Source organism: Taurulus bubalis (assembly GCF_910589615.1).
Source record: "Taurulus bubalis genome assembly, chromosome: 3".
In the NCBI taxonomy this organism is placed as follows: domain Eukaryota; kingdom Metazoa; phylum Chordata; class Actinopteri; order Perciformes; family Cottidae; genus Taurulus; species Taurulus bubalis.
In genome coordinates, this window is record NC_136591.1 from 31,992,192 (window position 1) to 32,012,125 (window position 19,934).

The 19,934-nt window shown below is 40.0% G+C and overlaps 1 protein-coding gene across 1 annotated transcript in view; it reads left to right on the forward strand.

The window, feature by feature from the left end:
- map3k5 (mitogen-activated protein kinase kinase kinase 5) overlaps nt 1–19,897 on the forward strand; it is a 61,567-nt gene extending 41,670 nt beyond the window's left edge. The window contains exons 14-30 of the mRNA XM_079216274.1: nt 992–1,073; nt 2,612–2,745; nt 5,099–5,226; nt 5,742–5,878; nt 7,340–7,445; nt 9,218–9,375; nt 11,235–11,412; nt 11,745–11,762; nt 12,260–12,437; nt 12,624–12,792; nt 12,880–13,065; nt 14,434–14,539; nt 15,473–15,716; nt 15,841–15,953; nt 16,883–17,004; nt 17,326–17,402; nt 18,759–19,897. Of these exons, the coding sequence (XP_079072400.1) occupies nt 992–1,073; nt 2,612–2,745; nt 5,099–5,226; nt 5,742–5,878; nt 7,340–7,445; nt 9,218–9,375; nt 11,235–11,412; nt 11,745–11,762; nt 12,260–12,437; nt 12,624–12,792; nt 12,880–13,065; nt 14,434–14,539; nt 15,473–15,716; nt 15,841–15,953; nt 16,883–17,004; nt 17,326–17,402; nt 18,759–18,819 (2,197 nt within the window). The 3' untranslated portion in view covers nt 18,820–19,897. The remainder of the gene's footprint in view (nt 1–991; nt 1,074–2,611; nt 2,746–5,098; nt 5,227–5,741; nt 5,879–7,339; nt 7,446–9,217; nt 9,376–11,234; nt 11,413–11,744; nt 11,763–12,259; nt 12,438–12,623; nt 12,793–12,879; nt 13,066–14,433; nt 14,540–15,472; nt 15,717–15,840; nt 15,954–16,882; nt 17,005–17,325; nt 17,403–18,758) is intronic.
- Nucleotides 19,898–19,934: the final 37 nt, after the last annotated feature.

A 19,934-nucleotide genomic window follows, 5' to 3' on the forward strand; every position in this document is an offset into this window, starting at 1 on the left:
AATAAAAAATGTAGTCCTTATAACTCAGCTGTCATAGAACCAACATCATATTTTTCATATACTGTATATTTTTTAATCCTATAGATTTACGTTAGTCTACAAAGACTCTAAACTTGTTCCCACTTAGCTAGTTGATCTCTTCTCTACTCATATCCATCCCAACAGTAGTTCAGGCAATCTTGTCAGCTCCAAACTCAGGTGGGAAGTTTCGCACGTCTGCATCGCCACAAGCACACCTTGTTTCATTCCGAGGCCATCGTGTTCCTCGCCCGCTGCTCGGTAAAGCACTGAGTGTTCAGATTTGTGACTCTCACATCAGAGGCTCTCGAGCTCTTCCATTATGTGGAGTGTGAGAGTCAGTGAGTCACGCCGGCTGTTGTTGTGATGCGACACTCCTTTTAATTCTGAGACAAAAAAGCTGTGCCGGTGGCAAAGAGAGGCACTGTCAGATTGTTCAAGTGCATGATTGGCACATGTGCGTATGCATAAGCACACGTATATCACTGAACACCTGCAGGCCGGCCGTGTGTGACAGCATGACGAGACAACGAGCTAATTAGCAGCTTGTGTTCAGTGAGAACGGTCAAGGTCATCATTTGTATGTATCTGTGTGGGAGGTGTGCATGCAAACATACTGTAACCCCTTGTGGATAAGACGACCAGCAACAGTAAATACTGCCACTCAATCACAATATGTACTGATTGGATGTCAGACAACATGTGCAAATTCTACATTAAACAGAGAAATGTTGTGCTGAGTGAGATATTCATAGTTTTGTTGTTAAGGCTCTAGGTGCATAAAGTGTTTGATGAATACTATAAATCCTGCAACCTTTCACCTGGTATGGATACAACCACACAGCTAAACATGCTTAGCGCTCAAAATCAGTACTCATTTAGACTCGAGTGTCTAAATACTCACAGACTCCACTGTTTAATTATTTGTTGTGTTTGATCTCTATTTTGGATTGACGGAGCTTTTCTTTGGCAGATTCTGCGATCTGGTCAACAGCATAGCAGAGGAGGCCTGGAAAGGTCCAGAGGAGGGAGACTGTGACAGCGACGCCTTAGAGGTGAGAGGACTGAAGACTAGATTCACTTCTATGTTGGCTCAGAGAGTTTTTCCAGCCCTATAAACTTTGATTATATTTCTATTAATATGTATGTTTGTAGCTATAAAGCGCATCAAAAAAGTCCTCCCTGTAGTGTACGTACTGGTGCGTCTTCATAGAGCCAGTGGTACATTTCAAGCAAATAGGATTTTCTGCCCACAGATCCTTTTTTATGTCCATGTATTTAATTTGATAAAGCCTTCAATGAAGAGGCAATAAAGCCTCAAACACAACAAAGCTTCAGCAAAAATGCAAATACTAATACTTCATTACCGGTAATGCAACCTTTTCACTGCATGTGTGCCATGAAGCAGTTTACCCGTTTGCTTTTGTGCATTCTGTTACATCATGCCTGCTCACATGAAACATGACGTGACTGGTGTTTTCATCAAAAAGAAGTGAATTGTTGCCAAAAAGAAAAGAAAAAAAAAGATTGACCCCCAAAACCATTTTTAACCGCTAATTGGCTTTGGGCAAATCTCTTTTTAGTGCCAGCTATCTGGCTATTTTTCATGCTTTCATCAAAAGACAAAGAAACAAAGAGTTTCAATTATATATTTCCCTTCCTTTTTATAATATAATGTCTGAACAATATTCTGTTTTAAGCTTGTGTGAACTCAGGACTTGAATCTAGCTTTTTTAATTCAGTTCAATACAATTTGCATTGTAATAGCTGGATGGCAGCAGCTGCAACCCCAGAGAGTAAATGTTGCGTGTGTTTGCTTTGTGAGCTTTGACAGTACGGAGCAGGTACCTGTCTGGAAAAGAAAAGCTAATTACCTCAAAACGCTGCCTGCCGCACCCTTTTTTTGACTACGCAGCTTGGCACAGATCAAATGTCAGACAGGTTTTGCTCAGGAACTAGTTTAATATCTGTTTGATGTAATATATGCGTCTCTGAGCTGCAATGTACTGTTGGTTCATCTCCAAACTGTCTTTTTTTACACAATCTGTCCTAAAAACCAACATCGTAGGTTTTATCCTGTAAATAGTTCAGAGAGAAAAGTACTTAGTAGTTTCTTTCTCACTCGGGTGTCATCAAGAATCAATTTAAAGGTTTAAAGTAATCTGATTACAGAGAAAATAGCTTTTGTTGAAGTGAATTATGAACGGGTCAATAACCAGATACGTTTGGATAAAAATGCATTGGAACCCAACACACACCAAAAAATATATATATATACGTTTTATGCCACAACTCATTGGTTTGTCTCAATCGCGCCGCTCCCTCGCCTCTCTTCCGGCTGCCGTTTTTCCTTCTGCACAATGCATGATAGTATGTATTGGTCGGTTAGTGATCACCTATTGGACAATGTGGGATACTTTGAGTCCCGCAATCTAACTATACATTTTGACAGCACTACAAAATGGTGAATAAATACTATAAAGTCCTTTTAGTGAGTGATTTGGGACACAGCTGACAAGGTAACTCTACTCCAGGCACAGTGATAAGAAATGATCAGGTCTTTATAGTGAATGCTGCATGTTTGTCTCCACAGTACGACTACGAGTACGATGAGCACGGAGACAGGGTGGTTCTGGGAAAAGGCACATTTGGTGTGGTGTACGCGGGCCGAGACCTCAGCAACCAGGTTCGACTGGCCATCAAAGAAATACCAGAGAGAGACAGCAGGTGAGAGTCTTTATGTTCTCTTTGTCACTCTGAAGCATTCACACTGTTGTTACCACAGAATAATAATATCTCTATGGACTCTGTGACATTCCAGTGACATAATGTAACCGCTCTCATGTACAGTCATGTGGTTTTACTTCCAGGCACAAGCAAATTTAGTATGGATATTTGTGGTTCCCTGAGGACACATTTAAATATTTACTGTCCTTGTAATCCTTCATCTAGCACCATTAAATAGGTCAAAGTTTTCCCTCAACCGGTGTTTTTTTTATTCTTGACAAGTTGTCTCTTGTGTTTAACACACATATTCCTAACTCATAAGATATATTCTTCAAATCCTGAATTGTTTAGATAGATGCATACGTGCAGATACGGATGGTGCAGATACAGTGGCAGAAATGTGTATTGCATCACCCTCGAGGCTAAACAACATGGAGAATCTCTCCTGAAAACATTGGTTCATGTAGTCATCTAAACTACCCAGGGAACCTTTAAGTTATCTGTAAACATTCGTAGTCCCCAGAGGATGCATCCTAATATTTTTGGTGACCGACAGACAAAAATGCCATATTTGCACACTAACTGTTTTCTAATCTAATTATCCAACTAACATGGAATTCAGGTTCAGAAGAGGATAAACTAGGGATGCTAATTTAGAACATTTTGTCTGATTAACCCTTTTTAACCGAACATTAAACGTTAACAGACTAAAATGCACTTTTTAGAATGTGTGTTACCCATTAGAGAAATGACCAACACAACAAATGTTCCTTCTTTTCATGTCAGCAGACCATTTGTAATCTGCTTTTCATTCAGAAATTGCAATATGTCGACATGCATGGGGCTAATTTGTTGACTGTGTTTTGAGGCAGTCAAAAGGATTCATATCCAGTGAGGGAGGAGGAGAGGGAGGGAGGGTTATCTCTCATATAAGAGTCCACCTGAAAGTCTGTTTTTCTTTAACCATGTAACGAACTTTTGTTTTTATTCTTTTTTTTTCAAATGTAGAATTTTAACTATATATTAACTCTTTTAAAATGTCTGTTTAACTGATTAATCGGTCAAAGTTCTTAATGTCTGTTTAAAGGTGAAATGGTAATTATCATCCCGAAGATAAACTCTTTAGATCTGAGGCCACCCTCAGGACATATGATCCTCTGCAAAGATTGAATTACAGCGTTTATGTAAACCGGTGTCTGAGCTGTTAATGCCTCTCTTTCAGTTCTGCTGTTAAACATCATTAATAAAAGTGCTGCTTCTCTCCGACGGAGAGTTTGACGCACAGATCAGCAGAGTCCCTGGTGGCCTCCGTTCTGGTATCCACTTGAGTGACTGGTTAGTGCGGAGCTGTGGAGGCAAAATCCCGATGTCTCTGCTCAAAGCGCCTGTCTACTCATAGCTCTGTACTCATCTCCAACTCTCTCAGGCTGCATGATTGCACTGCCACACTTTGTTCCACTAATCACTTCAGCAAGTCAGCAGGGCTCTCTGCTGCAAGGAATGTGGAGGATTTTGGTAAATAATTCAGAAGTGGATTGAAACCTCAAGACATACAGACAGAGAGTGAGAGTGTGTGTGATTCATGCACGGAGCAGAATGTGAAAAGAAATTGCTGGTAGGCATGTTTTTCAGTGTACAGAGATTCCTTTTGTTCTGATCTGATATCAGGATCACAGTTTTTCTGGTTTATTCTTTTGGCTTTTGGCATCTGAGCTTTATCCAGCCTGTTTACCCGTCACCTAAAGGAAGAGACACAGACACCAACATCTCTAGAAGTCTTCTTTCTCTACTGGGTAATGCACACCAAGACCATCAATCATTGTCGGGTTAATATATTAGGGATTTCTTTTTATCGAGGCTACTGCTGAAAAATGTAGTCGATCAACAGAGACAAATTACCAATTCATTGAATCATGAAAATAGCTGTTTATTGATTGATAATGAAAATAATTGTTAGTTGCTAATAACCTAATAGATGTGTGTTTTCTGTAATACTTACTTTTAATAAGGGTTTCACGTTTTCATTTTGAGGAGTATAGTGTCACTTCAAAAACTTCACTATACACTAAAATGGGAAGAACAATTATTGAATGAAATTGGATTTTTCAATACATATTTAACTAAAACTGTGACCTTATATCTTCTACCGAAAGGAAACATCCAAAATCCCACAAAAGCGGAGATGAAGAACTGCTCATCTGTATCTGTAGGCACTTAAAAAATAGAATACTGATTATTTTTGAGTGTTCGTGAACTCATGCATTGAATCATCTTCAGTGTGAATTAGCATCACATCCGCTACTTTTCCAACCGGAAACACAATACTGCAACATCATGTTTTTTTTTAATGCAGGTACTCTCAGCCGCTCCACGAGGAGATCGCTCTTCACAAGCACTTAAAGCACAAGAACATCGTCCAGTACCTCGGCTCCATCAGCGAGAACGGCTTCATAAAGATCTTCATGGAGCAAGTGCCTGGAGGTGAGACCTGCTGTTGCTGATATGTCCTTATGAAGAGGAAATGAATGATGGAATAATTTCAAGCCAGAGAAACACTATAATTGAAAATAACTGAGAGCACAAAATGAAATGAAAGGACAGGATGCATATTTTTCAAGTGGCTCTTAGTGCTTATCTATATGTGTTTTCTTTTATTCTTTAGCCTTACCTTGAATAATGATATATTTTACTAAAAATAATGCATCTGACCTGAACTATATGGTCTTGGAATAGATTTTTTCAGTCCCAAAAAGGTCACGCAATAACAAGATGGCTTACTTCAAACATCATATGAAAAATGTTCAATCCAAAAGAACAATGTTTACACTCATCACTAAAACTGTTTCAGACATAGATGCATTGAAAATAGAGTTTGTACATCATTTAACAGAATAACTGAGGTATAAAAACGCTGTAGATTGCAGACGTATCGGAAACTGTTTTGCTGATCACAGGTTGGATTTGATCCTTGTTGTTCTCTGTCCCGTGGCGTCCAGGGAGTCTGTCCGCACTGCTGAGGTCCAAGTGGGGCCCTCTGAAAAACAACGAGCCGACCATCGGCTTCTACACGCGGCAGATCTTAGAGGGACTCAAATACCTGCACGACAACCAGATAGCACACAGAGACATCAAGGTATTGTACAGTTAATATAATCATTTGTCTATCATTTGTGTTGTATCTTTGGCTTCTTGCATGCTTATTTCCATAAAGGAATCATAGTTGCGCTGAAGCCACATTCAAATATATTTGTTAAAACTTTGCAAGGATGCTGACCCAGGCTCCATGTAGAGGCTTCTCTCAAGAACCGATTAGTTAGTTAGTTAAGGAGAATATAGTGCACCACCTACAGAAACCTAAGCTTCGTCAACAGGAAACCCAGAAGGAAAGAAGCCGGCACTCCTGTGGCCGCACTGTTTGATTGACAGGTTTTGGCACTGCAAAAAAACATCTGAAAATGTAGCAAACAAAAGGCGAACAGACTGCGCCGCAACTATGAGCTTTTTTTGGACCAGAGGAACTTTCTCATAGTTCTGAGAAACCCACATTTTAATTTTCTCATTGACGCAAGAACTAACCATGCAACCATGGGTGAGAGAAGTCAAGTGTACAGGGATTAGTCAAACACATGAGCCAATGCAGCAATGGCAACTGCCATTTCTCCACAAAAAAAAGTTGTGTAAAACAAAACAGAAAAATACAGCTTATGACGGAACGAATGGAAGAAAACACGGACAGTGATGTCCAGAAGTTAACCCTTTTAATGAGCAGAAACCCACTGAGAATGAGTCGCTGCTCCGCGAGCTAACTCAGTAGAACAAAAGCTAACCCAGTCACACTGGCACACGTAAGCCACACAACTAAATTACAACAGGTACTTTCATGACGGATGGTTTTGCTTGTTCTCATGTGATTGTTGCTCGTTACAGAGTCGTTTATTTATTCTTATACCACTTTAAAATAAGCTAGGAGGGCTTTCCACCGGATCTGCAGCAGGAGATGTGTGCAAGCGGCGCCGGGCAACTTGCGTCACGTCAGCGAACGCAAAACAGAAAAATAAAGTTGTGAGGGGAGCTCCCCAGTGGGCAGTTCCCCTAAAGGGAATCCCCAGAACTCTTTGATCCGAAAAGAATGTAAATGCCTTATGACTGACGAGAAGTTTGCACGGCAAAATCATTTTACATTTTCTGTTTCATTTTATTTGGTGTGAATGCATTCCAGGAGCGTCCCAGCTGCTCACAGCGTGTTTTTGCATTTTCTTTGTTATCTTGACATCCCTTTTTCTTCTGTAAAAAAAAAAAAAAACCTCCCTGTTTTATCTCAGTTATGACAAACACTGATAACGCTTCCATCACATACGGTCATTAAGGTCAGCTTTAACCTCTTCCCCCTATGCATCCACCTGATTCAACAACACGGTCATATAAGTGTCATTAGCGTCCCGTAAATGTTAATCACTTTGTTTTGGCTTGGATGTCGTCCTCCTCCGCCCGCACAGCTTGTTCGTTGTAACCTGCTCTTTGTCGCCTTCAATCACCTCACATAATCCCAATAGCATCATGGAATGTTCTCACGGATATCTTTTTCAATCCGCAGGGTGACAACGTTCTCATCAACACCTACAGCGGCGTTCTGAAGATATCCGATTTTGGCACATCCAAGAGGTTGGCTGGGATCAACCCCTGCACTGAGACTTTCACAGGTACACTCTGACCCATTTCTTCTTGTTCACGCAAACCCTTCGAGAATGCCTTAGATGTCTGCTTCTCTTCCCCATTTTCACGAATCAACAAGGAAAAGGAAAGCTTTGCTCAGTAGTGGCCATGAATAACGCTGAGCACTGAGGTAACCCCACACTGATAATGCTTGTCTTTCAGAGCGGTAAACCTGTCTCGGGCTCTTTGGCCAGTAAGCGATATCACTGAGAATACCTGGCTGTTGCTACTCACTTTGGCACAAGTCTGCGGTCAGGTCTGGCAGGTTTGAGCCTGTGTGATGTCTGCACCAAGGCGGCCAATTGCGGCTCAGTTTAACCTTCTTAGATAAGACCATCTGGCAGCCGATTGGAACAGACAGGGACTTACCCTGAATGGTGGAGCTCTTTCAGGAAACTGGGCTACTCCTTTTTATAAACCAGGTCGGCTATAAATGCTTCCGCGCCTGTTTTTAGCTCAGTACACAAGCTTCTAAAAGCAGCAAACATCGCCCAGCAGGCTATTATTAGAACAAAAGAGTCCTTTCAGTGGGGAGCTGAAAATGTTACTTTGGACTGAGCTGTGGTTCACTGGCGACACAAAGAGAGACTCTTTGCTGTTGCTCATTGACCATAAGCCCCGTTTACAGCTCATGTAACTTGATTGGTCATTTGCAAGAATTGTGTCATCACCTCAGGACAGAGGCAACTTATAATTAGTTTTAATTTAAGCTACGTTTGGCACTTTCATCAGAGTCTGTCATTTGTTGTTGATGTCACCTTCGCCCCTTTTGTGTAAGAAACATGTTGTGGCCTTGAAAATGTATTCAAGACACGATCCTGAGCAGGACTTGCATGCATGAAATTAACATTAGTTTGCTTTTCCTGCACATTGCTGAAAGTGTCACAGTCAATGATTTATTCACTTTACTTATTTGTGAGTTTAATTGGTCAGTTATTTGATTAAAAGAAGAGTGATGTGAGCAGAATTTGCTCATAAATCATAAGAATCACAACAGATGACACCGAAACACAACCGTAAAGCAGTAGTTCCACATTTTGGGAAGCAACACTAATTCACTTTCTTGTTGAGATTTAAATGAGATGATAGTTCCTTACTTTAGTTGTTTTGTTGAATACGAACGAAGCTGCAGCCAGTTGCTTTATTTTAGCATAGAGGCTAGAAATGGGGAGAAACAGACAATCTGGCTGATTGCAGTTTAAAGGAATACTGTGTGACATGTTGTGAAATACGATTGTTTGCTTTCTTGCCAAGAGTTAGATGACAAGATCAATACCACTCTCTGTTCAGCTATACCAACCCGGTGGCGGGAGGCTTTTATCTTATCTCAGAGAGTCTGGGAACAGCTAGCCAAGTACCCACCAATAAAGCTTTTTTAAAATCCGTATCAAAACTGAAGTATAAAATCGTCAATTTGCCGTTTTACAGGAAGTTATGAACTACTTCATAGCCAAAAGCAGCTGCCAGGAACCCGGTAGAGATTTCAGGAAGTTATTGTGCTCAGCGACCGGAGCCTCAGCAAGAGAGTAAATAAACATTGACCTCATGTTTACCTAACCTAAACTGTTACTTTATGGGCAAGCCTAAAGCCTGAGAGATCGGAAAGTGCCACCAATTAATGAATAAAACCAACACATCCAGATCCAAATGAGCAAATAATTATAAACTGTATGTTTAGCCATCCCCGCTCTGCATACACCATTACTGAAAATGATTAATTTATAACATCCTAAAATATGTCTATGTATTTTTTGTCCAGGCACACTGCAGTACATGGCTCCGGAAATAATTGACAAGGGTCCTCGAGGATACGGCAAGCCAGCGGACATCTGGTCTCTGGGCTGCACCATCATAGAGATGGCAACTGGGAAACCACCTTTCTATGAACTGGGAGAGCCGCAGGCTGCAATGTTCAAGGTGAGAGACGGTGCCGAAACAAACCCCATCGGGAAATGTGTTTTAATTTTAGCAAACGGGTCGAAGAAGGCAGGTGAACATCTGTTTCTGTCGTGACATCTTCTGCCCATGAAGAGCTGCAGCTCTGACTGAAAAAAAGCTGATAATTGCTCCCCTCATAAACATCATAAATGATCAAGTATATGCCACTTTCTTTTCTTTTTTTTTAAAGATCAGGTTAACTTGGAGCATACCACCACCCTCAGAAAAAAAAATATTTACATTAACATCCAATGACTACATTAGCCTGATGACTAGCTTGCAGACTTGCAAAGCCAGAAGCAGTAATTTTTTGTAAAACAATCCTAATTCAAGGTCGAACCTTTTCCAGAGTATGCAACTGCATCTCACTGTCTTAAACGGTGAATTGAATGGTGCAGCATGGCTGAGGTCATAACAGGAACAGTTTGTTCTGGTTAAATATAACTGTAATCAAATTACATTGTTTGTGATTTAAAGGAGAGACGGAAAGAAGAGAGATTACTTGTAGCAAATACACTACTTTTTGACACTTCGTACAGCAACAGTATCTTTTAAGTATCTCCTTTTATTCCCTTATTAAATATACTATTTGTGATATTCCATGATATGACCAGACATGATAATTTTATCAGCCCTCAAACTGACTGTTCCACTGACGCATTGAAATGATGGAAACCTACTGTCCATGCAAACTACTAGCAGATGAACTGATGTGCAAGTCTTCTTCTACCGGCCCGGGCCTTTTAAAAACCACTGTGTTTAGTTTCATTAATTACCGAACGGTCACGAAGCAAAGTTACTTTCTCTCTGCAAAATCCATTAAGAAAACATCACCTCGTGAAATAATCAGCCAGGCTGGGGTCTGCGCCTCTCGGTTCCTCTTTTTATGGAAACAAAACCAGTGAGTCAGCCGTTTGTGCACCTGCATTGTGTTGCCACCTGCGTGTTGTTACGTGATCCAGCTCAGTAGAAACTCCAAATATTGTCTGCGAACATTTGTTTAAACACAAACAAACATGTGTAGCTTATTGAGGGGAACAATTGCAGACTCCAGCATGTTTGGGTTTTTCCAGTTTCTGTGTGCACTCGTCTTTTGTTTAAAACCTTATACTTGCTCAATTTACAATGTGTATTTGCTCTGGATGGAAATTTAAATCGCTCCAGACTAATGAAATATTGTTCTCAGCCATGTGGCAGCCATTAAAGACACTAAAGATGTTTAAAGGTTGTCTGGAAAGCATTATAGCACTCCTGTCAAAGCTGTGAATCATGGGATTTTCCATAAGATGTGATTTAATTAAAGGGCTGCGAAGTCCAACAAAGGAGGCGTATGTTACTCTGCTGAATACACCTTTTATAGTACGACAACACCACATGAAAGCAGAAGCTCACCACATTTTCTGGACAAGGATCAGAGAATTCATGCAACTGTAATACAATCACATGATCTTTATGTACGATGAAAAGATCTGTGGGCTTCACATGGTTTGTGGAGCTGTCCCAAATAGTAAAACAGTCCTCATACTCTTCACTCATCCTTGTGGAATGTCTCAAGGGAGGGGCATCTCCCTCCTAGTCTTAAATCTACATTCCTCAATGGCAACAACAGGAATTTCTAGGGTTCTCGTTGTCCCGAGTCTTGAACTTTAAGCATTATTGCCCTGCAGCAAAGTCTCACAGTTCACTGGGAAAACACTCGCTGCCCAGCTAAGTCGTCCCCTCAAATCAAATCATTTTTATATATATATATTTTTTTTAGAGCTTTCGTTTTTTTTTTTTTTTGTTATTTAGAATTTCTTTACATCTGTCTGAACTCAACATGTGTCCTTTGTCTGCAGGTGGGCATGTTTAAGATCCACCCAGAGATCCCAGATTCCATGTCGCTGGAGGCCAAAGCCTTCATCCTGCGCTGCTTTGAGCCAGACCCAGACGGCCGCGCCACCGCCCTCCACCTGCTCACCGACGAGTTCCTCACCGTCACCAGCCGCAAGAAGAAGAGCAAGAACAGCTTCACAGGTGGGCTCAGCTCCGTTTAAGTCCACACAAGTTGGTGAAAACAGAAATAAACTGCAGTTTAACATCTCTCAGTATCAGTGGAGCAATAAAAGCAATTATGCAGGGCTGCAATCTTATGCAGCCTGGACACACTTATAATCTTAAATGTGTATATTTCAAAGTCCTTGTTGGGTTTCCACCCTGCAGCAGACATGTGCCCTGGCACCAGAACAAAAACAGATTAAAAGCTCTCTGTATACTTGGAAATGTTACTCTGTCAGTCTTACATGGAAATGTTTTGTTCTCCGTTAACTGCTGGCGCATATTTACATTCTTTTTCTTTCCCCACATAGCTCTGTCTCCTGGGACTGGTGAGTTACTTTACTCTCTATATTTTACTTTTCTCCAAATTTTTACCACTAGAGGGACTACTTCATGAATCTGGGCATCAGTCATGTCGACTCATCTGCCTGCTTCACCAACGAGTATCTAGGCTACGGTTTTCTTTCTTTTCTGCCAGCGGCTATCTGCCTGGCACAACTCTGACCTCTACAAGAACTCAAAATAGACATTGTAAAACATGCCTTCTTTCCTAATACTCAAATGTCTTTATAACCACTGTTTCATAATTTGCACATTACAGCCAGTTATCAGATATGTTCTCCCTCAACGTGATGTTCGAGTATTATCAGATTTTTCTTTGTGCCTTTCTTTTAAAGGAAGCCAATTTTCCATCAGCACTTGTACTAATTCCTCCTTCTTGAAAGCTGCTCCTTCTGTTCTGTATGAAGCAAACAAATGAGTGTACAAGTGTACAAATGATGCAACAGGCACTTTTAAGGTTCTTTGTGTTCGTGGCGTCCTTCAGAGTACCTCCGCAGTATCTCCCTGCCGGTGCCGGTGGTGGTGGAGGACACCAGCAGCAGCAGTGAGTACGGCTCCGTCTCCCCTGACAACGACCTCAACACCAACCCATTCATCTTCAAGCCCAGCGTGAAGTGCTACAGCGAGAGGGATGTCAAGGGGCCCAGGTCCCTCTTCCTCAGGTAGGACAGGAGTGTTTTGTCCAAGTAAATGGAGCCATGATGGTCTTTTTTTAACTTCATTTGTTCATGTAATATGAGCTTTACATGCACATTTGTATACAAACTGTTGTGGGAGCTCCATTATAATTCAAAAATGAAATGTAGTTCTAGTTCACAGAAAGCCCAAATCTTTTCTTTTCTACTCAGCATTCCAGTGGAGAACTTCGAGGACCACAGCGCGCCTCCATCTCCAGATGAGAAGGACTCGGGCTTCTTCATGCTTCGGAAGGACAGCGAGAGGCGAGCCACGCTGCACCACATCCTGACGGAGGACCGGGACAAGGTGGTGGCCAACCTGATGGAGGCCCTCACACAGGTTGGTTATGGAAGGCACCATCAGTCCGCAGACAGATGAATCAAGAAATGGATACTAACTCCTGCATACGTGTCTCACTTCCTGCAGGGCTCTGAGGAGATGAAGCTGAAGCCTCAGCACATCTCCACCCTCGTGGTCAGCCTGGGCGACTTCGTTCGCATGGCCGACAGGAAAATCATCGCCAACACGTTGTCTCAACTCAAGCTGGAGCTGGACTTTGAAAGCACCGCCATCAGTCAGCTGCAGGTCGTGCTGTTCAGCTTCCAGGACGCTGTAAGTATCATCCAGAAAAATGATTGTATAGAGGGGCGAAGAAAATGCAGTGAATCTCATTTCATCTTGCATCTCGTATATTAATTAAACCCAAAATATCAAACAGATTTTGAATATTATCATCAGATTATCTGAGAATCAAGTTTCAAATTACAGCCGTAAAAACCCAAACTGTTCCTTTTGAGGCTTGATTTGTAGCTGACATTCTCTTCACACGCCGCTCATTTTCTCCTGCACCTGGAACACGTGATTTCCTGTCTGTTATCCAGCCCCCTATTCGTAGGCAGAGCTGCTCCCAGCCTCTCAATAAATCACGTGCTCTGAACACTTCAGTGTAATTGTTGTCATTTTACATGAGCTGCAGAAAGCAGCAGGCTGCCATGTTGCTGCTCGCCCTGCACAGAGATCAGACAGATAACCGTGAAATGCATGTAACCTTTCAGTGAGGCGATAAACGGGGAATCTGTCAGGAGTAATTGCACATTCTGTGAAAAAGACTGATCTGCTTCTCACCTTTTTATAAATGCAGTTATGCAGATGATAACACAAGAGAAAGCTTTTGTTTTCATATTTGTAAAGGAGCGTGTTGCATAATCCTGCAGGAAGATGGAGCTCTGATGCCTCCTGGTGGTCATCAGTGCAAACAATTTACAGTAGCAGCAGTCATGCAGATGGGAAGATTCATAGTTTGGTTTGTCGTGCATGAATTCAAAAGTACAATCATTAAGACTGAATTATCCTAAAATAAGATAAGATAATCCTGTATTAGTCCCGCAGTGGGGAAACACATAGTAAAAAGAGGCACATAGTAAGAATAAAAAACAAGTAATATAAATAAACAGTAAAAAACAGTAAAGAATCCACAACAACAATATTATATATACAGACAGAATAAAATGTATTTATATTGCACCGGTTGAAGTGATTAAAGTGAATATCAGCAAACATGATATGATTATTTAAAGGACCTTTTAAAGGAGATTTGGTGATTGTAGCAGAAGACGCTAAGGTTACGAAAGAGCAGTAAATATAAATAAAAATGCAGAAATGAAGTCCCTGTGAAACAGAAATCATAGTGTCTTTAGCTGTAATGAGATGTATTTCACAGTGAAACAGAATATTTTGGCGGTGTAAAGTTACAAGAGGGATTTAAATATATTCCTTCTTATTTGATTGAAAGATAACACCTCAGAGTGCAGGATGAGTCATCTAACATTAGATTAGCAATATAGAAATACTTTGATCCTGATTGAACAATCAATGCAGGGATGCAGGAATAAAACTGGGTAAAATGTATATATCATAACAATATAAAATGTCTTCAGGCTAACAATGCAGTATTTTAACTATAAAACTTTGCATCTTCAGGTCAACAAAGTGCTACGAAACCACAACATCAAGCCTCACTGGATGTTCGCTCTGGACAACATCATTCGCAAAGCTGTGCAGACCGCCATCACCATCCTGGTTCCAGGTACCGTCATCACTGTCCCGAGCAGAACGCCTCTAAATAAATTATCACTGGTCTGTCGGGGAAGCTCTGCTGCCCGGTAGCTATCCGGTAATCACAGCTCTCTGCTGAACGACAGACATTTGGGAGGCTGGGGATGTTCTGTGATGACAACTGAAACACTGACGTCACCCACATGAGCACAAGTAGTAGTACATGCTTATGAGACGCCCACTCAACATAGGGGCATTGCTGTAGCTCAAAAGTAGGAAAAGAAGAACGAGTAGCAGCTGTAAAGCTCGACTGATGTGCAGCTCAGTCTGGCAGTTTGTATATTTTTGCAGGAGCTTACAAAATGAGATATGAGAACAATACATCTTGTTTGTAATGTAACTAAACAGAAGGTTGCCATGGGTTTCTGATTGAAAGCTGAAATATATTTGAATAATTGTATTGTGTTTTTGTACTCTATGATGACATTATCATAGCAAACAAATACAACATAACATGAATTAAGGCTGCAACTAATAATTAGTTTTTGTCATTGATTACTTTGAACTTTGAATTTTTCCTCTGATTATTCCATTCATCTTTTAGTCTGTACAATATTATTAAAATATTCATCACAAATTGCTCGTTTTGTTTGAGCAACAGTCCAAAACCACAGAAAATGTCATTTACAAAGAAAAGAAGCAAATGCTCACATCTGAGAAGCTGAAACTAGCGAACGATTGTAACTTCAACTTTAGAGAGAACCCAACAATTAGTGAGTTATCTAAATTAATCGATTTTTCTGTTGATTGACGAGCTAATCAACTTTAAGATATTCAGGTCTAAATCATAATTCTACATGTCTGTCTGGAATCTGATCTCAATGTAACGTCTTGTAACAGTTTCTAAAACATGACCCCTCATCACCCAGCAAGCCGTTAAAGTCGGTCTCGTGTCTGTGTTCAGAGCTCAGGCCTCACTTCAGCCTGGCCTCAGAGAGCGACCCGGCCGAGCAGGAGGACGTTGACGACGACGGCGAGCCGGAGAGAAGCTCCACCCACCAGAGCCGGGCGCCTCCTGTCGCCGCCAACGACGACACCGTGGGCACCTCGGGAGTCAGCACGCTCAGCTCCACCGTCTCACACGAGTCCCATAATGCACAGCGCTCCGTGAGCTTGGAGCTGGGCCGGATGAAGCTGGAGACCAACAGGTAGGCTAGAACGTTCACCGGGATTAGGCGCGTTTGTCGGCCGAAGGGCTTTCATTTATTTTATTAATTCATTTAATTTGTCTAATTTATGTTGTGTTCCCTCCCTCCGACTTGTTGACTCCAGGCTGATGGAGCAGCTGCTGGAGAAGGAGAGAGAGTACCAGGCCATCCTGCAACAAGTGCTGGAGGAGAGAGAGACGGAGATCCGACTACTTAAGCTGCGATCTGAGCCCGCAGGTCTGGATTTACCTTTTCACACTGACTGTCTGCAACACTAGCCCCAGAAAAGTGCAGAGAAACATCCCATATTCTGAGGTTGCTTCCAGCTCACTAAGTCGTTTATGCAAGTCGTGACATGAACAATGCACCAGAGCGTTCTCATCACCTACTGGAGGTGCAAACTGTGTGACTTCCAGAATGAAAACATCTATTACGCAGCCTGCATTACCAATGTGCTGATACAGCTTCATCTGGAAGCGATTAACTTGATCCTATGCCGATGGACAAACTCCTTATGCAAAACATTGTAAAGTTCTTTTCAAAGGCAACGTTTTTTTTGTTTTTTTTGTGTGCTTGTTGTAAAGTGATACCGGATACTAAAAGGAGATCAGAATTTTCAGAATTATACAAATCTGGTAGCGATATATCAGCCAACTTTCTTGTACTACAGGTGTTGTTGTGTCGACTACTACTACTACATTTTGAGCAGTAAATTACACTGGGAAATGAAATAGCTATAGTTGATTACTAAGAATGAAGGTCAAGAGCAGTCGGAGATATATTGCTGCAATTTACTGCAATATGTTGCTTCACATCTGCCAGCAACATGTACAAATATATAGTTGGGAAATATTTGTAGAACTCACCTGCAATGTGTTACTTACTACCCTAAATTACATTGCACAGCGAGTAAATAAGCTTTATATGCATAGAACGAGATACAGGTTAGTTATAGTCCAAATGAACCACAATAGCATTTCTGCTTCTGGCATGATGACTGACTAGTGTTGCTATATATGGCTTTGAAGTTGAAGCTTAATAATAAGGAAGATATCCTTATAATTTGGTTATTTTGATGCTGCTGAACCTCGTTGTTTTCCTCTGCAAATGTTGTATGAATGGGTCCAGTGTGTCTGAAGGAGTCTGTTCCCTATATTCTCCGGCAGACGTCCCCTCATCCTCCAGTGTCCCCGAGGGACAGAGGAGTCCACCTGCAGAGAGACAGGAAGACTCGGATATGACCAGCTGGCTCAGGCTCTACGGCGCTGACCAGGACTCCGTAGACCGAGTGAGTCCCTGCTTTTACTCTGGAGTCACACAGTGACGGCGCCAAATTATACAGAACAATCTTTTAAAAACAACAGCTGGTGTTTGTCGTTCTGTGATTTCTGTATTTCCACGAGGAAGAGGGATGTTGTTGTTTTTTGTAAAGCCCTTTTTTACATCAATCTTGAGTGGTTTGCAACTAGATTAAGCACAAAAGATCAAAGATAGTATAAAGCATCGTACAGTTACAAAGAACAGAAGGTAAACTCAGAGCTGCATCTTCTTGAATCGCATGTAACTGTTTGTACCCTGCATCCTCATTTCATGCATTTTGTTTCTCCAGATACTGAACGAGGAGTACACGTTGAACAACATCCTCCACGATGTAACAAGAGACGATCTGAAGAGTTTAAGACTGAGGTAGCTTTTTTTTTTCTGTTTGCAGTTTCACTTCTGTATTCACTCAAAAACACATGCTGAAGCTCACATCTAAAAAGCTCTGCAGCTTTCCAAATAGCAGAAACAGCCGTGTTTGTTGTATAAGGGAGTTTGTATTGATGTATTTTTCCCAGTTCTTACTGTAGGTTTGCACCGGGCAACTCGGCACTGTAGTGACTCATAGTGGCAGCTTCATTTCTCAGAGATCCTACAACAAGGTGTCCATAGTTTAAACATGTTTATTAGCTAGTACTACTACTACTATAGTTTCCATCTCCTTTTTATACTTATTTCATTTGTAGCTGTATACCGGCTCATGGTATATCATGTTCCCATAAGAGTGAAACATTTCAAAAACAATTATTTATGAAGCCATCACTTCATGTTTAGGATTTGTACATGTTTGCCTGTGGCACCCCCCAGTGGTCGTATCAAAAAAGACAACATTTTGTATCTGCAGATTTTGAAAACTGTAAAAAAAAAAAACATTGGATTCAGTTTTCTCAAAACAGGCCTTAGAAAGTATTAACACGTTTTATATGTTCCCTCTTGCCTGCTGTAGGCACTAATGTTTTCTTATAATATGTGTTTTGAATCTGGTTGAATATGGGAATTATTGTTTTATACTGTCAGGAAGTACTAAAAACATTTGATATCAATACTTACATTGTATGATCTACTGATTTCATACTTTGACCAATTTGACTGTAAGTTACATTCTTTGTGGTATTAAAAAGGTCTCAAAAAGTCCTAAATGTAACTCAGTACTTAAGGAAACTCTGTTCTCTGTATTTTGTAAAAGCCTTGCTTCATTAATTGACAGATAATTAGGTTGTGCACATACATGTACAGTCAGGAAAGTGCTTCCTGACTCTCCGGACAAGAGAAACTATGTAAAATGCATTAGAAATATATATATATATATATATATATATATATATATATATATATATATATATATATATATGTATATGTATGTATATATATATATATATATATATATATATATATGTATATATATATATATATATATGTATATGTATGTATATATATATATATATATATATATATATATATATGTATATGTATGTATATATATATATATATGTATGTATGTATGTATGTATGTATGTATGTATGTATATATATATGTATGTATATATATATATATATATATATATGTATATATATATATATATATATATATATAATGGGTCATTATAGACTGCCAAAGATAGTGAAAAGCTGAATTATAGGACATGCAGTGTAATCTGTTGGTTACATTTAAGCAGTACTGCACATTACATGTTGTAACCTCTCTTCTCTGTGTCCTGTCAGAGGCGGGATCCTGTGTAAACTATGGAAGGCCATCACAGACTACAGGCAGAAGCCAACCTGAGGCCTTAAGTGGCGACAACCACTCAGAAAAGCCCGGACCTTTGTCCCAACAACTCAGTATTCTCCTCTTTACCTCAGTATTTATAAGATCAAGACTTTTAGGAGAAGAACCTGTGTTTGCTGCGTGCACAGAGGAGCTTTCCACTCACACAAGACACTCTTTGACTGCTGTTGTCGGAGTATTTTGATAATTTGTAGGGTAAAAAAGGTCCCTTTGAAAGCAACAATTACTGAGAAGTGCCACTAGTTTTGCTATGCCTGACATTACAGTTGTTTTGTTACAGGTGCGTTAAAAATGACAATTGTTGAGAAAATCTATTGTTAAAATATTGAAAACTGTCAAAACATGTTTCTCCTGTCTTTACAAGATGCAATGTTTACAAAACTGGAGACTGACCGTTTTCTAATACAAGCCTGAGGTACAAAATACTACATTCAAAATCATCTGTACTAATGTTTTTATCATAGGCATCTTATCACTACTTTATTTAAATGTGTTTTTAACTTAATTGCTTTGGTAATCTGAAGGATGTCCATGCGTGCCCTTTTTTTATTTTTTATTTTATCCAGATCTTTATTTAAATTGTTTTTATCACATTTCCTTTTATAATACGAATCTACATTTTTTTTCATAAATGTGTAAATATTGTGTTATAGAATTATATGTGAACGACATTTATGTATTTTAAAAACGCATTGATAAAGATAGTTAGATCTCCATGAGGATTCGACCGCGTCTATAATGAACACGTGAAAAATTAATTGTATAGTATTGTATTTTCTAGTGTCAAAAATCATAGGATATATAATATTCAGTAAAGTAATTTATATTACATTAAATATTTTTGCTCTGTTTTCTTTCTTTTTGTACACTGACAAAATTGTGCGTATCTTGCGTGTGTAGATATGATCATCAATCAAGATGTATGTTGTAATGGAAAAATTTCATATGAAAGAGCCTTGACCCTTTTTATTTTAAAAATATGATGTCAGAAATGGGGAACATAATCATAAGCAGTGTATCCGTTTTGTTTCATATTTGAAATTATTTTTGTGTCATTAAAAACAAAATCTTGAAACTGTGAAAGAAGTGCGTTAGAGATATTCTGTTTTTAT